Here is a 24,004-nt window from a genome sequence, read left to right as displayed (position 1 = left end):
GAGTTTCCGAATTGACCGTATTTTTTGGAAAATTTTCTAATTAAAAAAGGAAAATGTAAAAACTAAAGATGTTTTCATCAAATCTCTTTATACCTAATACTCATAGCACTTGCACGTGGACTTTGTACTTAATATTATGCTCGTACTACCCGAACCTCCTCTGATTTCATAAGATAATTTTTACAACCTACATTGTACACATAATAAAATATAATATTTAAGTACAATGCACTTATCAAAAAATTATAATTACGATAAACGCTTCTATCGTCCAGAGAATAACATTTGTAATTGAATAACAATAATTTCCACGATCTCATCAATGCAAAACTGATAGAGCAAACACAGATAAATTTGTTGGTTTCTAAAGATTTTTAAATGAATACTAACTGTTCATTTAATAGTGTAATTACATTGTGGACAGATGGAAATTTACCTTAAAAGGCAGTTGCCGATAGCGGCATGCTGTAAGTAAGACCTTTATTATTTTATGTTTAGTACTCTCATATGTGAGAGTCCGCCTGGGTACCACCGCAATGTCTATTTCTGCCGTCAAGCAACAGTGCGTAGTCACTGTTGAGTTCCGGTTTCAAGGACATTGTAGCCAGTGTAACTACTGGACATAATGAGAGTTAAGATCTCACGTCTCAGGATGGCGAGCGCAGTGGAATACCAAACAATATTTTGTATTTCAATTTGTTGGATGGTGTTTTTATTATTTATGGGCGGTCGTATCGCTTACCATCAGGCGAACGGCAAGCTCATCTCGTCATTCACAAAAATAAAAAGAAGACGATATTGTCTTACAACGTTTAACCACGCCGCCTACTACAAGACATAACACACCTATCCAGTAACAAACGGTGAAATTTTCTGATAGAGAACCAGACATAACATATAAGCATGAGCATCGCCAAGATTAGTTTTAAGGAGGTGCATCTGCACCTACACACTATACTACATAATATCATAAAGTTTAATTTTCATATTACATTGACAGACCACCTACGAGATGGTCCGACGACCTGATGAGGGTTGCCGGAGTCCGATGGATGAGGCCCAGAACCGGTCCTTATGGCGCTCAATGGGGGAGGCCTATGTCCAGCAGTGGACGTTTCCCGGTTGAAATGATGATTATGATGATTCAAATTGCGCGGGTTTTTTTAAAATGCGTTTTCATTAAAAAAAACCTACTCCTTTTAATTGATTTGAAACAAATTTAGCTCATAGATGGACTATGCAACAAATATAGGTTAACTAGCAATTTTAATTAGGCAACGACTCCAAAATTGGTATCCAATATATAACTGTTATGTGAAATTATATTTTGGTTTTGAGTGGTTTTTGAAGGCGGTTTAATTTTTTGTTAAAATTATTTTAATTTTTTGCTTTTTTGTGTTAGTAAAAAATAGACCGTCTCAATAGCATAGCTGTGTTTCGCTCACGATACGACTATCGCGCTGAGGTGTTATAACTCTAAGTACCACTGAAAGGGGGAAAAGGTGTGATGCTATATATATGTATTATGTATGTAAGAAGTAGATTCAAGCAAACCTAACGCAAAAACACAACTGATATATTTGGCTCACAGTACAACTATCGCGCTGTGCTGTTACACCTCTGCCTACCCCTGAAAAGGGGAAAAGGTGTGATGCTATATATATGTATGTATGGAAGAAGTAGAGTCCACTAAACCCAACACAAAAACTCAACTAATGTGTTTCGCACGCAGTACGACTATCGCGCTGAAATGTTACACCTCTGCGTACCCTTGAAAAGGGGAAAAAGTGTTATGCTATATGTATAAGTATGTGAGAAGTACAGTCAACCAAACTCAATGCAAAAACTAAATACGTCACAGGAAAGCTAAATTCGCGATTTCGTTTTCTTGGACGTCATAATTATTCTAGTATCTGATTATTTTTTAGTATCAGACACAAAATATTTATTATAAGGAAATAATTTGAATTTAAAATTGCACGATGATGCAGTAAAACTTAACGAATAATATTTGTTGATTATTTTAATTGATAAAACTTATTACAAATAATTTATGTAGCCAAGTACTCCTAGTACGTGGCGGTACATTAATTGGGTGTAAAACGCACTGCCGAGACGAATGTCCGTAGGTTCAAAACCTAAGGGCACATACCTCTGCCTTTTCTAAAATGATGTATGTATTCTTTGTGAATTATCGCTCGGTTTAACGATGGAAACCTGCATACCTGAGAAGTTTTCTTTAGGAATTTGAGGGTGTGTGAACTGTGAAATCTACTAATCCGCACTAAGACAGCGTGGTGTACTAAGGCTTTATCCCTCTCAGTAGTAAGGGAGACCCGTGCCCACCAGTGGAACAGTATATAATACAGAGTTGATACTATTATATTATTATAGTATACTTCAACTGTTAGTCTATTTAACGAATAAAATATCTATTTCTTCGAGGAATTTCGTTTAAAAAGTTATATTTTGAAAATAACTTTATAAGTAAGTATTGTAATTATAATTTTAATGCTTTTTTGCTCTAACAACAAATGATTACTTATATTTTATGTTTAATTAAAAGATAATTATTATCTACGTATCATTATTTGATTACATAAATGTTTGAATTACTCATAATAGGTATTTTAGTAGATATGTCAATGATTGTTGATTGAGCATAAAGACTAATCTATCTTAGTATTTTTTTCCATCAAATTGACTGAGATATGTTAACTGTGGCAAAAATTTATAGTGTCGTGTTTCCTTTTAAATAGTTATATTCCTCTTCACTAGTTAGCCAGTTGAAAACTCAAGTTTTATTTAATAAATAGTTCAATTTTATCCGTGGTGCTTTAAAACTAGCTTATCTAGTTATAAACGTCCCTATCCTTGAGGTTCAAACGCCTCCTTAGTTCATTGTTTTGTCCTCGCTTTGCTATGAAGGGAAGTGGATAATTAACATTTCCAACTCCTCCCTATCTTTCTATTTGATTAATTTCGTTGCGGGATAATGACAAATTAGTTTTCCCTGAGACTCGCCGAGCTTCACTGCTCGGTGTCATAAAATGCGTACCACTGCTGATCCTGGCTTACAGGAGTTGTAGTGGTGGGTGTGACGGCGGGAAAGTCTCTAGAAATAGTTCAATGCTATACAATCGTTGATGTCTCATTCTTACCCAGTGAACGTTCTGAGCCGAGGTTTGTGAACCGGTTGTGGGTTGCCCTCAGCATGGTCGCTTAATTTTCAAGGGTTGCGAGCGCCTAGAGCGCTCACCCGAAAGTCCGGTGTGTTAACAAACTAACCTCTGCCAGGCTAACAAACATAGTGCGTTATTTGATGTATTTCCAGGAATTACTGGAAGAATGAATAAAACACAACGTCCTCGTACAAAGTGTATTTCTTAAAGCTTCCCGCCACCGCTCGTTATAATTCATACAAGTGTTTTATACACTTCACATAGGTAAAAAAAAAGGTCAAAGCATTAAATAGCTACTTAAAATCCTACTCAAAAGTGAACGAGTGAGTGAGTCAGAATTACGAAAATAGCTACTTAAGATTCTACTCAAAAGTGACATTTATTTATTGATAAAATAATAAATTATTATATATAAACGGAGTTAGTTTTTATTAGGAAAAATACATGAGTTGAAACGTGAAAGAAGACAGAATGTACACTATTTTGTTTTTAAAAGAAACTATGCAGTCACAATAAATTACACAACAAGGAGGTTGCGTTCATATTTCTTCATCCTCTCCTGAACGCAAGCCCAGTCCTTTCAGAAAGTTGTGCAGCTTCGACTTGAGGCAGTCTGCTAACATTAAGTTGGTGCTGACGTACTTGACAACTATGTCACCAGTTGCCACTTTGTCCCGGACATAATGATAACGAACATCAACGTGTTTGTTCCTAGCATAATAAGCAGTGGTACCTGTAATTTTAATTGCACTCTGATTATCGCATTTAACAAAGTTATAGTTGTAGCCACAGTTGAATGCCACAACTCTTCATAAAGTTGCTTCAGCTATAATGCCTCTTGAACGGCTGCAAACAGCGCCATGTACTTTTCTTCTCTCAGGAACATAATCCTCATCTTATACTTATACCAGCTTCCTCCATAGTACTTTCAAATAAACTCTTACTATTATCTATACTCTCATTACTCTCTTTTTGTGTGCATTGGTATTAAACAAAACTTTTTCTCTATACTTTGTTCCAAAAAATTTAACATCTCTGCTAATAAGGATCTTACCTTCTTTCTCATCATATAGCCTGTAACCTTTCGATTCTGGACTATACCCAACAAATATAAATTCTCTAGCTTTATAATCCCATTTCAAATGCTTTTCTTTGGGTACATGTGCTATAGCTCGACATCCAAATATTCTCATGTGTTGCATGTTTGGCTTCTTACCTGTCCATAATTCTCGTGGAGATTTGTAATCAATAGATATTGTAGGGGAACGGTTGATTACATCAAATAATCGAGAAGCTCTAATGCCTTCATTCTTAAAAGGCTGTCTGGTTTGTTTACCCCGTAGATATGTAAAACATATCCATGTGGCGTAATTATCCCGGCCTTGTAATTTTTCAATTTGTACCATGTGCCCATTTGACGTCATTTTATATGATTTTCAAATGTACCTATATACGAACGAATACTTTTTTTCTTTCCTACAGTAACTGAACTAACTAGGCGTCTGGGCCCATAACCTGATAAAATAATAAATTATTATATATAAACGGAGTTAGTTTTTATTAGGAAAAATACATGAGTTGAAACGTGAAAGAAGACAGAATGTACACTATTTTGTTTTTAAAAGAAACTATGCAGTCACAATAAATTACACAACAAGGAGGTTGCGTTCATATTTCTTCATTTATTAATACGTCCTTTAGTCAATCAGGATTAAGAGTTTTGTAAAGATTATATTATTTTTGCATTTCTAATTTCAGTATACCTCGGTCAAATGATGGTGGGGTATTCAATGGGTTGGACGGCGCCCGTGATCCCGAAACTCCAGGACCCTGAGCTAACCCCATTGCCTGACGTCATCACGGATGGAGAAGGTTCTTGGATCGGATCTGTGCTTTACATTGGTACTATCATAGGTAAGTTTCGACTAGTTTTTACGCTTTTAAACACATCACGTCTTAGCTGTAGGGGTAGGTAGAGGTGTAACTAGGGCAACTACTTTTTACTGTGTGTGGTTATGTCCTATGATATAATAGGCGTTGACCCTATCGCCATATCGGGTACTAATTCAAGACTACGGCTGATACGGAGTTGTAAATCCAATATAACTTTTTCCGACCCGGGATTCGAATCCGGGACCTCGGAGTGTTGGTAGTACACTAAATTAGTAAAATGAACTGTTTACTACACAAATAATGCGAAAACAAATTATTATTCATAAAATTTCGGCCAAATTGATACCTTTTGAACGACTTCAAATATTTTTTAACACTAACATTTGTATTTATATGAAAGGCAAAGTTAAAGAAACGCTTTAAGTAAATATATAAAGACAGTTATCGAATGTAGAAATTATTTTATTTCCTAAGAATCATAGCAATATCCTTATCATTCAATTCCAATTTTATTGTCTTTATTTCCTAATTTCTCGTCAAGAGATGTAGCAAAAGCAACACTTTTATTTTATTTAGGGACTTATATGTATTGGGAAAAATTATCATAAAAAATTAAGTTGGAAATAAATTAATTCACTACCAAAACATTGTGTCTCGTATGTGCTGCACCTTGCAACATGTTGACAGTCTTTAGAAATAGACAGAAATAAAGTGGATAAGCCAATTTATTCAGACTTTAAAATCATGTTATATTAATTTTACAAAAAATAAACGTGGAAATATTCGCTTTTCATATACAAATGTATGAGAAGGATAACATTCAAATATTAATCAGTGCAATATAAGTATACCTAAACAGTGGTATGAATATGTCAAAAATTATCAAATAGTTGTAACTAGTATCACGAAACAATCTCATTAAGATTAATATGCATTCCTTATTTTTCCATATAATTTTAATCTGGGTCACGTTTTAAGTGAAATCATCGATAAAATTAAGATATATCTGATAAGATATATTACATCTGCGTACAACAGTAGCTATGCTATTCAGAACTGGAAATCAATTTGATATTTTTCCTTTACTGACTTTTACATAGTGGCATTAAGTTAGCGCCTTATTATTACTATATTCGATAGCTTCAATGATCATAAAATAGGTTTGTTCGCGGTATTTCACCCTTAAAACAAGCGGTAATTCACAAAGAATACACACATAACTCTCTCTTGCTGGTGGTAGAATATACCGTACACAAATTGTTAAAATCCGCCATCGTGGCCTACGTAAGTGAATCGCGTTCTAGGATCAGTCTGTGTTTACCTGCCTGTTTAACCGGTTCCAAAAAGCCGGCATAATTGTATCGGCTGTCGAGGGGTAATGATCTCTCAACAGTTTATTTGGTCCCCACTCCACTTACTATCAGGTTCAATAGGGTCACTTTGCCGTGTCCTAATATAGAAAAAAGAGAAGTCAGAGGTGCTCTTGTTTTTGGAACCTACGTATATTCGTTGCCGCAGTCCGTTCCACTTCAAACTAGGCTATCGCAATTTTATCTTTAATGTATATTATCTTTATATGTTAATAAGTAACAAAAATACAATTATTATTCCAGGTCCATATGTGGCTGGATATTTCTCGAACACGATAGGCCGAAAGCCCTGCCTCTATATGGGCGGTGGTGTCACTCTTGCCTCTTTCTTATTCCTGGCCTTAGCCAACAGGTTCTACCTTATTATAATTGGTAGAATCCTGGTTGGTTTGGGAAGTGGCACCATCGCTATTGTCAATTTGGTTTACATCGGTGAGATAGCGTAAGTAGAATTTTATCGAAAAATAATACAAAATTATCCATACTAACATTGTAATAATGTGGAACTAAATTAGAAACTGTAAAACGTGATGAAATTGTTCCTCTTAAAAATGTCTAATAAATATAATATTATATACTTAAATGACCGAGTTCTGAGGTAACAAAAATAAAAAAATAACGTCCAATTGATAACCTACTTTCTTTGAAGTAGGTTTAAAACAAAGTCGTCCGCCTCATCTGTCTGGCTGTCTGAACGCGATAAACTAAGAAACTACTCAACGGATTTCTATGAAATTTTGTATGGAAATAGTTTGAGTGCCTGAAAAGGACATAGGCTAGTTTCTATCCCGGGAAAATATATAGCGGTAATTTTATCTGGGAAAACTCTTTCACGCTAGCTAATCCGCGAACAAAAGCTAGTTCATTTTTATTTTAGTAATTATAATGTAGTGGTAGATATACTTGTTAATTTCAAATATAAGGCATACAATAATTTCACATCTTCCTATAATTCCAGCTCCACAAACATTAGAGGCATTTTATTGACAGCTTCTGGAATTTTCGGCACATTTGGGACGTTAGTTGTCTACTCCGTGGGTCCTTATATACCTTACTCAGCTACAGGATATCTTGGAGTGGCACTATCCTTCATATACATTGCTGGAGTCTATTTTATACCGGAGACTCCAGTTTTTCATATTCTCAAAGGTATGTACAAATAATAATACCAACCCTTTTATAAGGGGCCGTTCAATATTAATTAACGCAATTTTTGAAGATTTGAGTCCCCCACCCCCCGATGTAACGCACCATAACGTTTTTCTGTACGCCCTAAAAGTTACGTAGCACTAAAGTGTCAATTTTATCTAATATTCACAATTATGTTACGCAAAGTACCGGAAAGTCGCTAAAATATCTTTGTTATTGTTTTATTTATTTAGACAGTCATAAAAAAATACACCATACATAACTATTTGTAACATTACAGTAAGTAATTGCTGCAGTGCAGTTTTAATTACAGACTGTCACAGCATGAACATATTACATACCAGAAAACAATTTAAAATAGAGAAACCAATGTTACGTAACGAGTTGTATGGAAACCTCCTCCCGCCCCTGTAACGCATCGTAACGTTTCACAAGATCCCTCTCCCCCCCAAATTGTGTTACGTAATACTTTAACGGCCCCTTAGTAAGTACCTAGTTACTTATTATCCCAATGCTGGGAATCAGCTTCCTTTTTATTGACAAATCGCCATTTTCAATAAACAATCCCAATCGCTTTTTCGTTCTATCTTAAAAATAGACCAATCAGAAATGTTGCTTTTACGAACGAGTTATATTGATCGGATCAACCTCGGAATCGGATTGAAGATTGCGTTTGGGATCTTTGAAAACCGCTGTAAGTATACGAGCTAGCGGTCTGCCTGATGGTGTGGTACCTGTCGCCCATGAACCTATGCAATGCCAGGAGTACAACTAAGCCGCTGCCTGCATCCATTACTGAGAGGTCTTAGGTCTGCTCGCTACACTAGTAGGAGTGGTTGAAATTCATGTACCGCCTTCAGAATTACCTTCCTTCCTACTTTCAAAACTATTATGGAGAATTTTTAGATTGTAGTGTTTTAAGCCTGCGACCTACATCTGAGCAATCTGTTTCACTCCCAAATATTCCATATTAAATTCGCATTACTGAATCATTCTTGATATTTTAACAAATTATGTTTTTAAACTATACCAACAAGCTGAAGATTTTGTTTGTTTGAACGCGCATATCTCAAGAAATACTAAACCAATTTTAAAAAAATTTCACTAATAGGAAGTTTTATTACTCTTACGATAAATAGTGCTATTTGCTACTATTTGTCGTAAGAAAATATTTATCCCAGAAAAACTTGTACGGGTAGAGCTGCAGGCAAAAGTTAAAATTTATGACTCTCATAATTGCAGGTAATGAAACCGAAGCAAGAGAAACCTTACTATCGATCGGCAGAGAAGAAGACATAGACAAAATGATATCAGCCAAAGAAGACATACCAACACCGAACAAGATCCAAGACTGGGTTGAAATGTTTACTATTAAAAGCAACAGGAAAGCTATATTCATAACACTAACTCTAGGAATATTATTGCAAATGAGCGGAGTGGTCGCTGTGATATTCTTTGCTACGACAATATTCGAACTAGCTGGTTCGTCTATTGAGCCGAATATAGCTACAATTATTATAGGAGTTACGCAAATTGTCTCCAGTAGTATAGCGCCGTTCTTCGTAGAGAGAACTGGAAGGAAATCATTACTTTTGTGGTCTACCGGAGCTTGTTGCTTGAGTTTGGTATGTATTTTTAGTCTAAGATCCCGCTGCAGAATTAGTGCGCTCATCGAGTATATGTTAAAAACTACATTCTTACACATATTTATGCTTAGAAGAATATATATCTACTAGGTTGCCTATTAAAACTTGGCCGCAAATATTTGGTTTTAGACAAACATCTAGTAGTTGCCAGCCATTATTTTCCGCGCTGTACATGATACAATTCGGCTCAGTAGCATTTAACCACATTGAATTAATAAAGATCGTCTGCAACAACTTTTGTTTCAAAGATTTCCAACACGGTGGAATGTGCATTGAGTCGAAACCTTTAATTTTTTTCATAAATTTTTCATTATTTTGTTTTGAAGCGTTTAATGTTTTTAACTACATGCTATGTATGTTATCCTTTTCTGACTGGTAATATTACGCGCTAGCTCTCTTCCACTCTACCTTCAATATTTATCATTTTTAAGAGTCGGCAACCCTTATTTGCGGCTAGATTTAATTAGGCAACCGTGTATCATGATCAACAGAAAAAATTCAGCTTTAATTTGATGTATAGCTAATAAATATACATTATGAACGAGTAAATGTATCATAGTCATACCTGCTTACAACTGGCTGCGAAGAGGTGCGGCCAAGTGCGCAACGGCAACCGTGGTTTTTCAGAGTCTTTATCTGTATTGTCATGAAGTGGACGCTATTTTATTTGAAAAACAAATGAATGAAATGTTTTCTGAAAAATCAATTAACAATAATTTAATTAAAAATATTTGCGGCCAAGTTTTAATAGGCAACCTAGTAGATATATATTCTTCTAAGCATAAATATGTGTAAGAATGTAGTTTTTAACATGTACTCGATGAGTGCACTAATTCTGCAGTGGGATCTCGTACTATTTCTATTACAAACGAGCTTGCGTTCCAAAATGTTACAAATGACATTCTATTTGTGAGAAATATTTCCAAATTTGTTAAAAAGTTTTTGCGTGATGCACGTGACTGTAATGCGTGCGCGGTATAACTCCTTCTGAGGCCCGGGTCCGAATCCCAGACTGGGTAAAGTGTTATTGGGATTTCCGCACAGTAACAGCCCAGAGTCTGAACTTTGTGTTTGAGTCTATGTGATATAGGCTCGTGATATCAGGTTGAGTTAAATGATATTGGGATTTTCTGCTCAGTAACAGCCCAGAGTCTAAAATTTGTATCTGATATAAGCTCGTGCCCTACCACATCATGAGACGGCATACACATGACGAAAACTGGGTGCCCTAGTTGCATCTTTGCCGACCTCTTCGAAGATAGGCTTGTAGTGTTTTGTTTTATTTTATGCGCTTATAATCAGATTATTTGAATTGAACATCTTCCCAAACCTTCACATTTATAGTAAGAAGAAATATATAAATATACGAACGAATATAATATGAACTGCTAAAAAGTCGACATTTAAGCGTAATTTTTAAAACAGATAGGACAATATACTTGTTATTTCTTGGTAACCATTTCTTTGTTGCCAACGAATAGGAAAATTAGTTACCTAACTCAATGTGTCAATTTTATAAGAAGGCTGTTCTCTGAAAAACAATTTTCAAATTTCAGGCTGTTTTGGGTATATTTTTCTATTTGGATCACATTAATCACTCGTCAGTGCCCAACATAAAATGGCTGCCGCTTGCCTCTTTGATCTTGTTCTTCTTGTCTTATGATATGGGTGAGTTTTATTTTTTGTTCATTATAGGTTTCTAGATGAGTTATTGTTATATATGGTACAAAAGATGATTCAATAAAATAGTTCAATTGATTTACTTTTGAATTTGGTCAGCATCATTTTTATATTATAATCTACTGGCTTTTACCTGTGGCTCCGCCCACGTGATTATTTTTTCCTGACAGTAACAGTTGCCTTTGCACGCAGGAGTAATATAACTTCCTATTAGTGAAAAAAAAAAGTTCTTGAAATAAGCGCGTTCAAATAAACTCTTAATACTCTGATTTAACGGATATGTTTCATCCAAATGTTATATATACACACAGATAATCTATGAAAAAAGTGACGTTAATTGTTCAACTGGGTTCTTAAAAATTACCCGTCTCGTTTCCAGTTGCCAATTGTCTATAGTGCCCGATTTTAATGTATTCGAAATATGTTCATGGCGCTAACCTTTTACTTTCAAGTAACCCATTTAGTCGTTCCTCTAATTTGATATAAAACTCTTCTCTTAGGTTTTGGCATCATACCTGGCACATTTATTGGAGAAATGTTCCGCGCCAACGTCAGGAGTACAGGATCCACTTTCTCATCCACCGCGAGTTGGCTCGTTGGCTTCGGAGTATCCACTGCATTTGGCTACATGCTCCCAGCGCTTGGAGGGCACGTCACCTTCTGGATTTATTCTGGATCTTGCGCTTTAGCTTTCCTCTTTACTGTGATATTTGTACCTGAAACTAAAGGCAAAAGCCTTCTTGAAATTGAGGAAATGTTGAGCAAATAAGGTTGTAATTAGATGTTTTTTAATTATTGTATTGGCATATAACAAATATATATTTCTGGGAGTTATTGAGGAACGCAACGTTTTTGAGTGACGCTTGAACAATAAATAAGTAACTGACAGTTAAAACAAATGAAAACTACAATCAGTTCCATATTATAAAATAGATAATTTTAATGTCTACATAAAATGATGGTAAAGATGGTGGTTTAACAAATTTATCATCTGATAAAGAAAGCCTGAACTCTTATGTCACACGTTGATCTTATTCATGACAAAACTATAGAAACATAATTTAATAGAAAGGGGCAGAAAACTCCCGAGCAAATATAAATAATCAAGTGTCTTAATTATATCAACAGAATATTTAGCACCGTTTTAATTAATTGTAATATTCAATACATTAGTTATGAAAACATCAGTCTACATCCCTATTATAGCAATTAGATATTGATTTATTAATGTATGTTGTTTTTAATATTAAAATATATTTTAAAAACTATTTATATTATTTACTACATAATATGTTTTTAAGGTAGAATCGTACCTATTGATATATCAATTATAGTATAATGCTAAATGCAATGGCCCCAATGGTGAGTGAGAAAGAAAATGAGTGAAGGATGGAAACTTTTTCTGGTTGGCGGAGGGGAAAAGGAGGCGAAATGTACGCGGACACTTTTAGGTCTTAATGTGTTTACTACTCCCAGATATGCGGACTGTACTGTGTCCCTCAGTTCACGACAAATCATGCATGGTCTTCAACCTAGCGCACCAGAATTGGTCTTATATGGCACGTATAGAGTTTAGGCGGTAAATTTATTATCAGGTATACAAAGTGAAGTAAACGTTAACCTAATTTATATACTAAGAAAAGCAGAGGTTAAAGTTATCTTTAGGAGAAGCAATATTTTTCGTTGGATATCATATTATTCGAATTAGAAATAATTGTATTACACACTAGGCACTCACCAAGCAATGTAAACTGTCGAGTAAAAATGATCTTAGCAATATTCAGCATTTATCTTTTTATAACACATTTTGGGTAATTTGCTAATTCAATATTAACGTCCTTATCTGCTTAAAAGAATCTCTACCTTATTGTAATAATTTTATCCGATGTGTCAATATTATTTCTGCGTCTTTCCAATGGCAACATTGTCTTCCCGGTATTTAATCTTCTATCATATTTGCACTCTGAGATAATTCAAACCCTATATCTGCTAACGCAGTGTATAACGCAATCTTAACAATTAACACTAAAGATAAGTTTTAGCGTACTGTAGTTCTTCCTAAAATAATATTTCGTATGCTAAAATTATTTTTCAAGCAAATACTTTTGCTGTTAAGGGCATCTTGCACATGCGACGATCTGTTTGCGTTATGTCTATTTTTGTTACCGAGCAACATTTCATATATATGTACCGATAAATCTTTTGTTTAGTGATAACACGAAATAAACTAAAGATAATTATAATTATTGGAAAATGGGAAGACATTTATATTTGTGTGCACTAAGAACGTATAAATGAAGAAACTTATTGAAAATGAAACAAGTCTTTTTTGTTGCATATAAAAGTTAGGACCTTAGTTTCATAACCCAACTAGCTATAGATAAACAAATATGGCAACCATATCGACAATTTTAAAAGATTTATAATTCTGCGTTCCATAATCAGCCTGTGTATACCCGATTTAGACAAACATCATTATGCCGACTAATATCACCCTTCATCACAACTTTAATAAAGATACTCTTAAACAATAGATTATTAAAATCATTACATAATTAAAGACATTAAGGTTATAGCTTAAGGTCCATTTTTCATACATTTTGTTTCACCTTTAATCTGGGTAACTAAACAAGTATTGACAAGTAAAGAATTTAAATTCACGTCACACATTTAAATTTAATACGACGAAATTTTAAAGGCCGAAATATCCATGCATATTAATTATTTTACGTTTTTCTTTCAACTGCGAGAACTAATCCCTAACTAGACGTGAATTTAAATTCTTTACTTGTCAATACTTGTTTAGTTACCCAGATTAAAGGTGAAACAAAATGTATGAAAAATGGACCTTAAGCTATAACCTTAAACTATTTATATGGTTTGATATAGACCGGACATCAGCGCCAAATTTTTGCTCCAAAAGTTATTACCAATTAGTCGCTGTCTTATTTGAAAGGTCCGTATGACAAGATGGCAGTGTCCTTAGATATTAATACAAAATTAATTATATACAGAAAATATGCGAATCATGATATGAATAAAATATGAAGTATTTACATTGGTATTTGGCTATTTCACAGTAGATTGAATAACCATTACATAAACGCAAAAATTTTGACAATCTTCCCAATGTTCGTTCTCTTTCTACATAATCAAATATTATATAATCTACGGAACCTTTAAAATATACATCAACCCGCGTCATTCTGAAAGTAGATTATGGATCTTAATTTAGATCTTCGCCAGTTCATTTCCAAACATGTTCGCGAACGTGGAACCTTATGTCTCGCGACAGATACTCATTACGGCTTGTTGTAAGTTTTATTTAAACTTGTAAAATAATAACACCATTATGGCTTTGGTTATAAGCTTTCGAGTCGCGTGTCAACAATATTTTTATCGAAATTAAATGTTTCAAATTCGTGAAATAAATATGTGATATTTTTTTCTCAAGCAAACTTCAAAATGGAATGAAGATATCTATGAGCTGTTTTGAGCTATTTTGAGTGGTATAATGGAAAAACAGTCCATAGAAGCAAATAATATTATTGGTATCAGATTACTTTCGAAAACATTTGTATTTTACAAAAAGTGAATTCTTCATAAGGTGGGCGGACCACGGAAGGCTTCTTTAAGAAATAATCGGTTATTTCTCTTTTGTTTATTGGATTAATAATACAAACAAATAATTATATAACAATCTCTTTTATCAAGTAACTTATAAAACATTTCTTTACTTGTAAAGTTAAATATTATTTAGTAAATTTAAGTTATATAAGTAAAATTTTTCCAAACGAATTTACAAGAAATAAAACTCCATACAAGACCATTATAATAAATCTGTCGTTTATCTTTAAGCTAATCTTGTGACAATTAAACTATCTATTTATAAATAAACTTCATAAAAACGTCTTTCATTAAAACAAACATTTAATACTCATCTTATTATATTCACATTGTTTTGCCTTTCTTTGAATGACGAGACGAGCTTGACGTTAGCCTGATGATACGACCGCCCATAAACAGTAGAAATACCATCCAACACCTTGAATTACAGAGTATTGTTTAATATTCCACTGCGCTCGCCATCCAGAGACATGAGATGTTAAATCTTATCATGTCCAGTAGTTACACTGGCTACAATGTCCTTCAACCCGGAACGCAACAGTGATTACACACTGCTACTTGGCGGCAGAAATAGACATTGCAGTGATACCTATCTCACATTTGAGAGACCTACCACCAGTATGAAAAACTCAACGAACATTACTTGAACACCATCGTCAAACTAATGCATGCGCGTTATTTTTTTATGACTCATTTATACCATTAGCAAATTATTTTGAAAATAATTCGTGCACTAAATAAACTTAACACAATTGAATTAATGACTATACGAATAAATGACCTTGGCAAATACCTTAATCGAAAAGTATGCTTCATTAAGATACTTGTTAAGTACAGACGAAAAGATAAAAATACGAGTATGTAAAATAGGTTATTCGAGTGTATTCGCTTCTCGATATGAATATTCGTCTGTACTCCAACCGGTGTGGAAATTTCTCCGGCAAAAAAGGATTATTATAAAAAAAGAATAATTTAGTACCAAAGCAAATCCTTTTATTTAAACTGAGGTTAAAAGAAACTAATAATTTTTTACTTGAAAACTTACGTTTTGGTGTTAGGGCGTGTTATCATTTTAATGTCGACGACAAAGTTCGACAAAACAAGGGATCGCATTCAAAAATATCTGCGTTAGCGACTCGCCGCGGCTGCGTCTACTTCTCCGTTTAATGGGTTTTTATTAGACTTACCTACAAAGAATATGTTCATTCATGGTATACCCACCTTATGAAAGAAAAAAACTGAGTGACTGGCTGGCTGACTGACTCAACGAACAGCTGCAACCATTGAACTAAGAAGCATATATTTATAAAGGTTTTTTAAATGACGTCATTGAGCACTAAGAAGGGATTTTAGGGGGCAATGCAGGCGGAAGCTAACAAATAAAAAAAAATACTTCTAATTGAGCAGAATGATTGCTTTACTAATTTATCAGTCGGCCATTTTAATAATGCATTGTATTTTTCCAGTAAACATAGGACAAATGTTAATCGGCTATGAAATATACTGGACGGGTCCTGTCATCCCCAAGCTTCAGAATATCGAAGAAACACCTCTTACACGCGTCATATCCGCCACTGAAGCCTCCTTGGTAGCTTCGTTAATTGGTATTGGAGCCGTTGGTAATAACATCAAAACATACACTACGATGATAATCATTAAAGCTGTATCAATAATATCATTTATATTATGGAATCTATATAAATAACTTACTATTACCTAATGATATAATTTATGGAATCGTAGAATTATTTATATAAATAACTATTACTTTATGACTTTTTCAGGAGCTTTTGCCGCTGGATATGCCGTTAACTTGATCGGCCGTCGAGCTTGCCTCACTCTTGCAGGAATCTTCATGACTATTTCACATCTGATCGTGAACTTTCCCGCTTCAATAGGCATGATTTACGCTGGAAGAATTTGTATAGGAGCCAGCATAACTTTATTGTCGTTAACAGCATTCATATATCTTGGAGAAATAGCGTAAGTACAAAATGTTTGTGCCATACTTACAACAGTTCCAGTTGCCATTGGATTTTATTGATTTTTACTATATATTATATATATAACAGGTGTCAAAATGACCCTGTTATATATATATATATATATATATAACAAATACAGGGTCATTTTGACACCGCGTTACTAAATGAAACCACTTACTTATTTATTTGGAAATAACACTTTACAATAAGTTACTTGGGCCGTAGATGTAAAATAAAATAGTGTAAGTTTCGAACAAAATAAATATTAATAAAAAGTAATTTTAATTTAACGCACCCTAAAGTTAATAATACTACTCTAAGAGAATTCGTTGCGGCGGCAACATCATATTTTCTGTCAGAAATACACCCACGCATACACCATATTCGCATTAAACTATAAAATGATCATCAATCAATTCAATAAATCCGAAAACTAAAACCAGGATTTTTCTTGAAAATATGAGATAATAATGGATGATTTTTGGCACAATGTTAGTAAAGGTGAAGACAAGCATGTGGTTTCATTTAGTAACGCAATGTAAAAATGACCCTGTATTTGTTTCACCTGTTCTCGATATCTCCTTACATAGAAATGTAGTAGTTGCCATAAGATCACTGGTAACATCTGTAAAACAAACTCCCTTTTTCTGTCTGTCTGTATGTTATTGATTTTCTCAAAGTCGGACGGATTTAAAAATAAATTGGTATGAAGATAGTTTAAGACCTTGGGAAGGTAATATTGAGGCTACTTTATTTTCCTAGAAAATATATAGCGGGACTTTTATGCCAGAAAACTCCATCACGCTAGTGAAGCCGCGAGCAAAAGCTAGTGTTAGTATAATGGAGACTTAATAATTCGATCATTCAAATCTTGTGAATATTGCGCGAGAAATTCAATGCATTGAAATCCTTGTTACTGTATTGAGTCATAATTGTCCCTAGGTCTCCAAACATACGCGGCACGTTGATGTCATCAGCGAGCGTTTTCCATTCGCTGGGCGGTTTTCTGGTGTACTGCGTGGGCCCTTACGTCTCGTACGCAGAAATTGGATATGTGCTTATTGGCATATGTGTTATTTATACTGCCACAAGTTTCTTTATACCTGAATCTCCCTTATATTATGTGATAAAAGGTAAGTTGCTCTTAAACATATTCATGATACACTGTCTCAAAAACCAATTTAAAATAGTTACCAAAACAGTAATAGTAAAGAGTGGAAAGCAAACTGGTGTGTATTCAATTATTGATGCTTTGTGAAAAACTGCATATTACTGATTCTAAACCACAAACAATGACATCATAAAATACAATACTTAAATACTTTTAATAAGGTAACGGACCTCTTGAAGACCCTTCTAATTTTAAAATCGTTTCATGAAAAATATAGAAAGACCTTTGATTAAATTGCAATATATCACTCCATAATATAATATTTAAGAACAAAAAAACTAAAAAAATGTTGTATGTTTTTGCAACACAAAAGAAATTTAAAACATAAATGGTGCGGCATATTAGAAACCAAGCTTACTTCAGCATCATTAGCATTATAATTTTTACTCTTTATTTCAATATCATAAATAAAAAATATTTTATCAATATATTAAGGCAATGAAGAGGCAGCAAAAGAATCCCTTCGCACATTAGGGCGAAATGATGACATCAACACTGAACTAAAGACGATGATGGAGCAGGTTCTCGGAACTAAAAGCAATTCTTATCTCTGGAGGGAACTCTTTACCGATAAAAGCAACAGAAGAGCTCTCTGCGTCACAATACCTTTATACATATTTCAACAATTCAGTGGAATCGTAGCTGTCATATTCTTCGCTACGACTATCTTCAACAGCGCCGGATCGTCGATACAACCTCATATAGCTACCATGATAGTTGGAGCGACGTCATTATTTAGTTCAATATTTTCTCCGATGTTCATTGATAAGCTTGGAAGAAAGATATTACTAATCATATCAACGGCTGGATGCTGCGTCTCGATGGTGAGATTGCAATTTGTAATAATTATAAATTAATATAATAGTTGCTGGTGGTAGGATATATTTTATATCGGCCCGGATAGCGACCGCCGTACACAAGGTGTTAAACCCAGTTACAGTGTCCCAGGTAAGTGTGTCGCTTTCCGAGATCAGCCTGTGTATATCCGGCTCTAACAGGCCGGCATAATTGTGTCGACTGTCAACGGGTAATCATCGCTCGTCAGTCGACATTCTATTGAACTTACATACAGGTGCAGTGGCGTCACTTTGCCAGTATGAAAAAATAACTAAGGTTTTTTTAATTATATACAGAATGTATTATAGTGCAGCTCGTATTAATTAAAATGGCAATATCATCTTTTAAAAAGGTATCTTACCAATGAAACATATATTTTTTTCAGACTGTCGTAGGGATGTACTTTTACTTGGACTACATAGGAAATTCATCTGTTTTATCGCTAAGATGGCTGCCTCTGGTGTGTTTAGTAACGTCTTTATTTTTCTACGGTATAGGTAAGAAGAAATGGCAATTATTTTTTATGTCAGGTTTAGTTCGAAATACGGTAAATCATGACCATCAATGTCTGTAAGATATACAGTATGTAAGGTTAATAAAGGTACCTGTTTAAGGAGGGTATTAAGTGTTTGGTGCTTGTCCCAAATATATACAGAACTAACTGGCCTGGCAAACCTTGCCCTGCCACGGACCGCATTTTATGTAAACTACTGACTACACACTGTTGCTTGGCGGCAAAAAAAGCCATTGCGGTGGTACCTACCCAGGTGAATTCTCACATGTTTATTTTTATTTATTTTTTTATTAAAAGGTATACCAACAGCTTACATATAAAACATTACATATTTAGCATTGCTAAGCTAAAAGTCTAGTATGTATGCCAAATTATAGGTACACACATCATTCACTAACTTAACGTTAAAGCAGCTTACACTAAGAAGAATAATTACCTTCAGACAATAATGATAACATTACAACTAATATTGACAAAACTATGTTAATTAAGCTAACCTAAAAGTAAACAACTGGATTATAAGGAACCTTTATACTATTTGTTTTATTTGGCTGACTTGCTATTTAATTTCTTTTTAAAATTCGTGCATGAGTCAAAGAATACGAGTACATCAAGGTCTGATGACTTAACAATGGTGTTATTATATTCAATACAGATTCTAGCAATCGGCGAATGTCTACCTAAGTTGGTTCTAACAGGGGGTGGTTGGAATATCTTAAAAATTCTTTGTCTAGGAGGATGATAGGGTACTAAGAGCTTTTTAAATGGTTTAAATGGTTTATGACAGACCCACCACTGAATAAAGAAGACTTATCACATCAGCGAAATATTTTAATACCAATTGATTCATCGATATAATATGTACTACGTACTAGATTTGGCGTTCCGAAACATTCAATGTGTACAACTGATTTGAACTAATATCCATTCAAACTGAATTTAGTATGGTCAATATTGACAGCTTGTGGTTGTGTAAGGAGTGGCGCTCATGATATCAGAACTCGAGTCTAAGTGTAAACTTGGATTTGAATAAAAAATATTAGTCAAAGAAGTAAAATGATTTGTTGTTAAAGTGAATAAATAGGCTATCGCAGTGACGTTTTGGTTGCCAGTTTAGTTCAGATTTTGAACAAATAGTTTATATAGTCTAAGAGCCTGTGAACCCCAGTTATTATCTGTTACTTTATTGTTAATTAGATCGGTATTTTACACACTATTAGTACCGTTTACCTGCCAAAGCCACAGCAACCCAAACATCATAATGGTCCATCGTTCTTACCTGTGTTGGGAGCATGCGCTGACAAACTTTCAGCTTTTATAAAATAACGAAGGTCTGGGGTTCACGGGCTCTTGCTTTAATACGGATGTTCGTGTTTATAAAATATACGTCAATGAATTGATTTGATTCTATAATTGCTTTTTTGTCGACAGGTCTAACCATAATCCCCAACACACTAACCGGTGAGATGTTTAGTCCTTCTGTGCGTGGGATCGGATCGTCCATAACTATGTGCGTGGGATTAATATCTGGAGTAATCTCTAATACAATGTTTGGTTTTATTGTGGATGCAATTGGAATCTATGCTTCCTTCTGGATATACGCGGTTGTAAATGCAACAGCTCTGGTGTTTGTTATTGTCGTCGTGCCCGAGACCAAAGGAAAGACTTTAACCGAAATTGGAAACATGATGGGAGAAACATATTGAAAGAATGGAATAATAATAAATTATTAAGCGAATTGAACCAGGCCGTGTTTTATTTTTTTATCTTAAGAAAATAAAAGAAACCTTAATCAACAATACGTACTGAAGAATTTGGTATCGTAAATCGATTGATATAAATGAAATAAATCGACCGAATATTTAAATATTATTTTGCATACGTTTCGGACATTTTATCGACAATTCCTTGACATACATGTGCACATCACGCCTTTGTCTTCGGAATGGAAGGCAGAGCTGCAACCAGGGTGCCTACTTTTCGAATATGTGTTCCATTCCATGATGTAGGGGGCCATCCTATCACCATATCGGGCATCGCAACCCCTTTAAATATCATGATAGTCTCATTATGTCCAGTAAATTGGCTACAACGTTCAAACCGGAATACAACATTGACTGCACACTGCTGCTTAGCGGCAGAAATAGACATCGCGATATGCGATGTGTATTTCTGCCGACCAATAAACTACTTATTCGTAGTAGTAGTTATTGTCCCAAAGTAGGCTCATCTTTTACGCTAGCGTGCGTTTATGTTCTTTGGGGCCTTCGTAAATAAAATTTTATAATAGCCAAAATAAATAATGTAAATATATGTCACTAACAACCGTTTTCAATAAACGATCGCAATCTCAATCTTCAATCCGATTCCGAGAATGAACCAATCACAATAACTCATTTGTAAGCATGTCAAAAATACTTTGTTCTGATTGGTCCATTTTTGAGATAGATCAAAAAAGCGATAGGGATCGTTCGTTGAGAAAACCAGTAAATATTAAAAATTTACAAGCTATCTTATCATTAATAACGGCATTTAATCAAAATATTTGTATGTCTGTTTCGTAATACGTAAATGTGTTGTTTATGCTGATGAATAATGACTGATTCACTAACCAGCCGTGCTAAGCTCAAAAGCGGTATCACAAAAAAAAAACAGAATCTTGATTTTTATGTCGTCATATAGCCTAAAGAAATACCCATCCAATGAACTTACTACCTAAATAGCGCTATCTTGTTTAGTTCTTGTTAAAAAAACCATAAAAGGGTTTCTCTATATCAGTTTCACATACAAAACTATATTTACAAATCTTCGATTATCTCGAAATAAGGTTTCCCTGACATAACGCTTTTGCACTTAGCACGACAGTATCTACTCATTACTCACGCCAGTAAATTACAACATTTTACAACTATTAAGCTATATGTAAATTAACGTCCTTGCAGCAATAAATTGCGTATGAACTAAGAGATTATTTTTCACTCGCTGCAATAATTTAATACACGTGCGATTAGCCACAATTTGTTCAATGATTTTTTTAACGTGCTTGGCACAGTGGCTCCACTTCACCTGATTGTAAGTGGAGTGGGGTCCATTAGAATGTCGACTGAAAAGTAATACTTATGCCTCGACAGTTGACAAAATTATGCCGGCCTGTTGGATCCGAATATACACCGGCTAATCCCGAAACGCGACACACTTGCGTGGACCACTATGGCGGGTTTAACACCTTGTGTACGGTTATCGCTATCCAGGCGGATATAAAATATATATTACCACCAGCATAATTCAAATTTCAATATTGTAATTTGATTTCAACCAAACTCCTGTGACGTAGTTTATTAAGTATTTATAGTATTGCCTGCGCAGTACAACACAACTCTCAGATTCCGCGTTCTAATCTCGGATCGGGCAGGGATATGAGGTTTTTCTGGTCAGTACCAGCCCGGAGTCTGAATTTGCACCTAATATGACGATAGACTTGCTCCATCACATCATGAGATGAAACACAGATAAAAATTCGGAGCCCTGTTTGCACTTCTGCCTACCCCTTCGAGGATGAAGGCGTGACGTGAGTGTGCGTTTATATGGATAAGACTGTTAGAGATATTAATCGGATTAAGTATATTAAGACATGAATTGATATAAATCTACTAATTCATATCACGAGCCACATGATGCGGGTAGTTTGAAAATTTTACACGAATTAAAGATAAAATCTATACTTTAGATAAGATCATTAAATTCCGTCTGCAAATCCGCATTTAACCAGTCTGATAAAGGCCTAGACTCGGTTGCAGAGGCGGCCCGTGCCCAGCAGTGCGCAGTATACAATACAGAACTTGTATTAAGTACTACAATACAATTATTTATACTTGTTTTGAAAGTATTTTTTATAATTTTTATATATACCAAAAATTAACACTTTCTTATGTTAGACATTGAAATAGAACTAATTTACGGATTTTATCGCGGTTTTTTATATTATAATCATTTCGTTTCGAAGACTTTGCAGCTTTCATGCAAGAACTGGGCGTATGCAAGATAGAAAGCAACTGTGGCCTCTCTTTTATCGGCCAAACAAAAAGAAATATAGTGACCTGCGTAAAAGGACATATAGCTGACGTGAAACACCGACACCCTACGAAGTCGAGTCGCTGTACGCTCTGAAGAAGACTGTAATCATTATCTGATACTAGACAAGCCACAAATCCTTGCCAAAGAGATTACAGAAGAACACCACACAAAAACGCCTGCCTGCTGAACCCAACACGAAAAAAAATTATCAAAATTCTATTATGATTTTGAAGAGTTCCCTTTTGCATCCTGAAATTTCAAGGTCATACATTGATATTTCTAATATAGTAGTATCTTGAACCCATATTGAATCGAACACAAAAATAATCATAAAAATCCTATGTGATCTTGAAGAGTTCCCCTCTGCACCTTGAAAGTTCAAGGTCCTATACCAATTAAATTAAAATTGTATCATTTTGAAACTACAAAATCCAACGCAAACAAAATCATTTTAATCGTACCACTTACTGGTAGGTCTCTCATATATGAGAGTCCATCTGGGTAGGTACCACCGCAATGTCTATTTCTGTCGCCAACCAGCAATGTGTAGTCACTGAAGTATTCCGGTTTGAATCACATTGTAGCCAGTGTAACTACTGGACATAATGAGACTCAACATCTCATGTCTCAGGATGGCGCAGTGGAATACCGAACAATACTTTGTAATTCAAGGTGTTGGTTGGTGTTGCTACTGTTTATGGGCGGTCGTATCGCTTACCTTTAGGCGAACGGCAAGCTCTTCTCGTTATTGAAAGTAATAAAAAAAACCACAACGTATAAAAATATTGCTAGAAAATAAACAAAAAAATATTACGACGTATAAATAACCTCTCTCCTTTGGAGTCGGTTAAAACTGATTCGAACGTAGTAGTAGAT

At 34.6% G+C, this 24,004-nt stretch overlaps 1 protein-coding gene across 1 annotated transcript; it reads left to right on the top strand.

Moving 5' to 3' along the window:
- The first annotated feature begins 312 nt into the window (after positions 1–312).
- On the top strand, positions 313–20,797 carry LOC115444249 (facilitated trehalose transporter Tret1). Its single transcript, XM_037439907.1, has 14 exons — positions 313–467; positions 4,941–5,096; positions 6,689–6,887; positions 7,404–7,594; positions 8,837–9,219; positions 10,797–10,908; positions 11,421–11,686; positions 14,156–14,234; positions 16,014–16,166; positions 16,332–16,530; positions 17,475–17,665; positions 18,139–18,527; positions 18,926–19,037; positions 20,486–20,797. Exons 1-14 carry the CDS (start codon positions 425–427, stop codon positions 20,758–20,760), a joined length of 2,748 nt encoding a protein of 915 aa, XP_037295804.1. The 5' UTR covers positions 313–424; the 3' UTR covers positions 20,761–20,797.
- Positions 20,798–24,004: the final 3,207 nt, after the last annotated feature.

This window comes from Manduca sexta, chromosome 18 (genome assembly GCF_014839805.1).
Source record: "Manduca sexta isolate Smith_Timp_Sample1 chromosome 18, JHU_Msex_v1.0, whole genome shotgun sequence".
Lineage (NCBI taxonomy): Eukaryota > Metazoa > Arthropoda > Insecta > Lepidoptera > Sphingidae > Manduca > Manduca sexta.
This window is presented reverse-complemented; position numbering and strand designations above follow the sequence as displayed.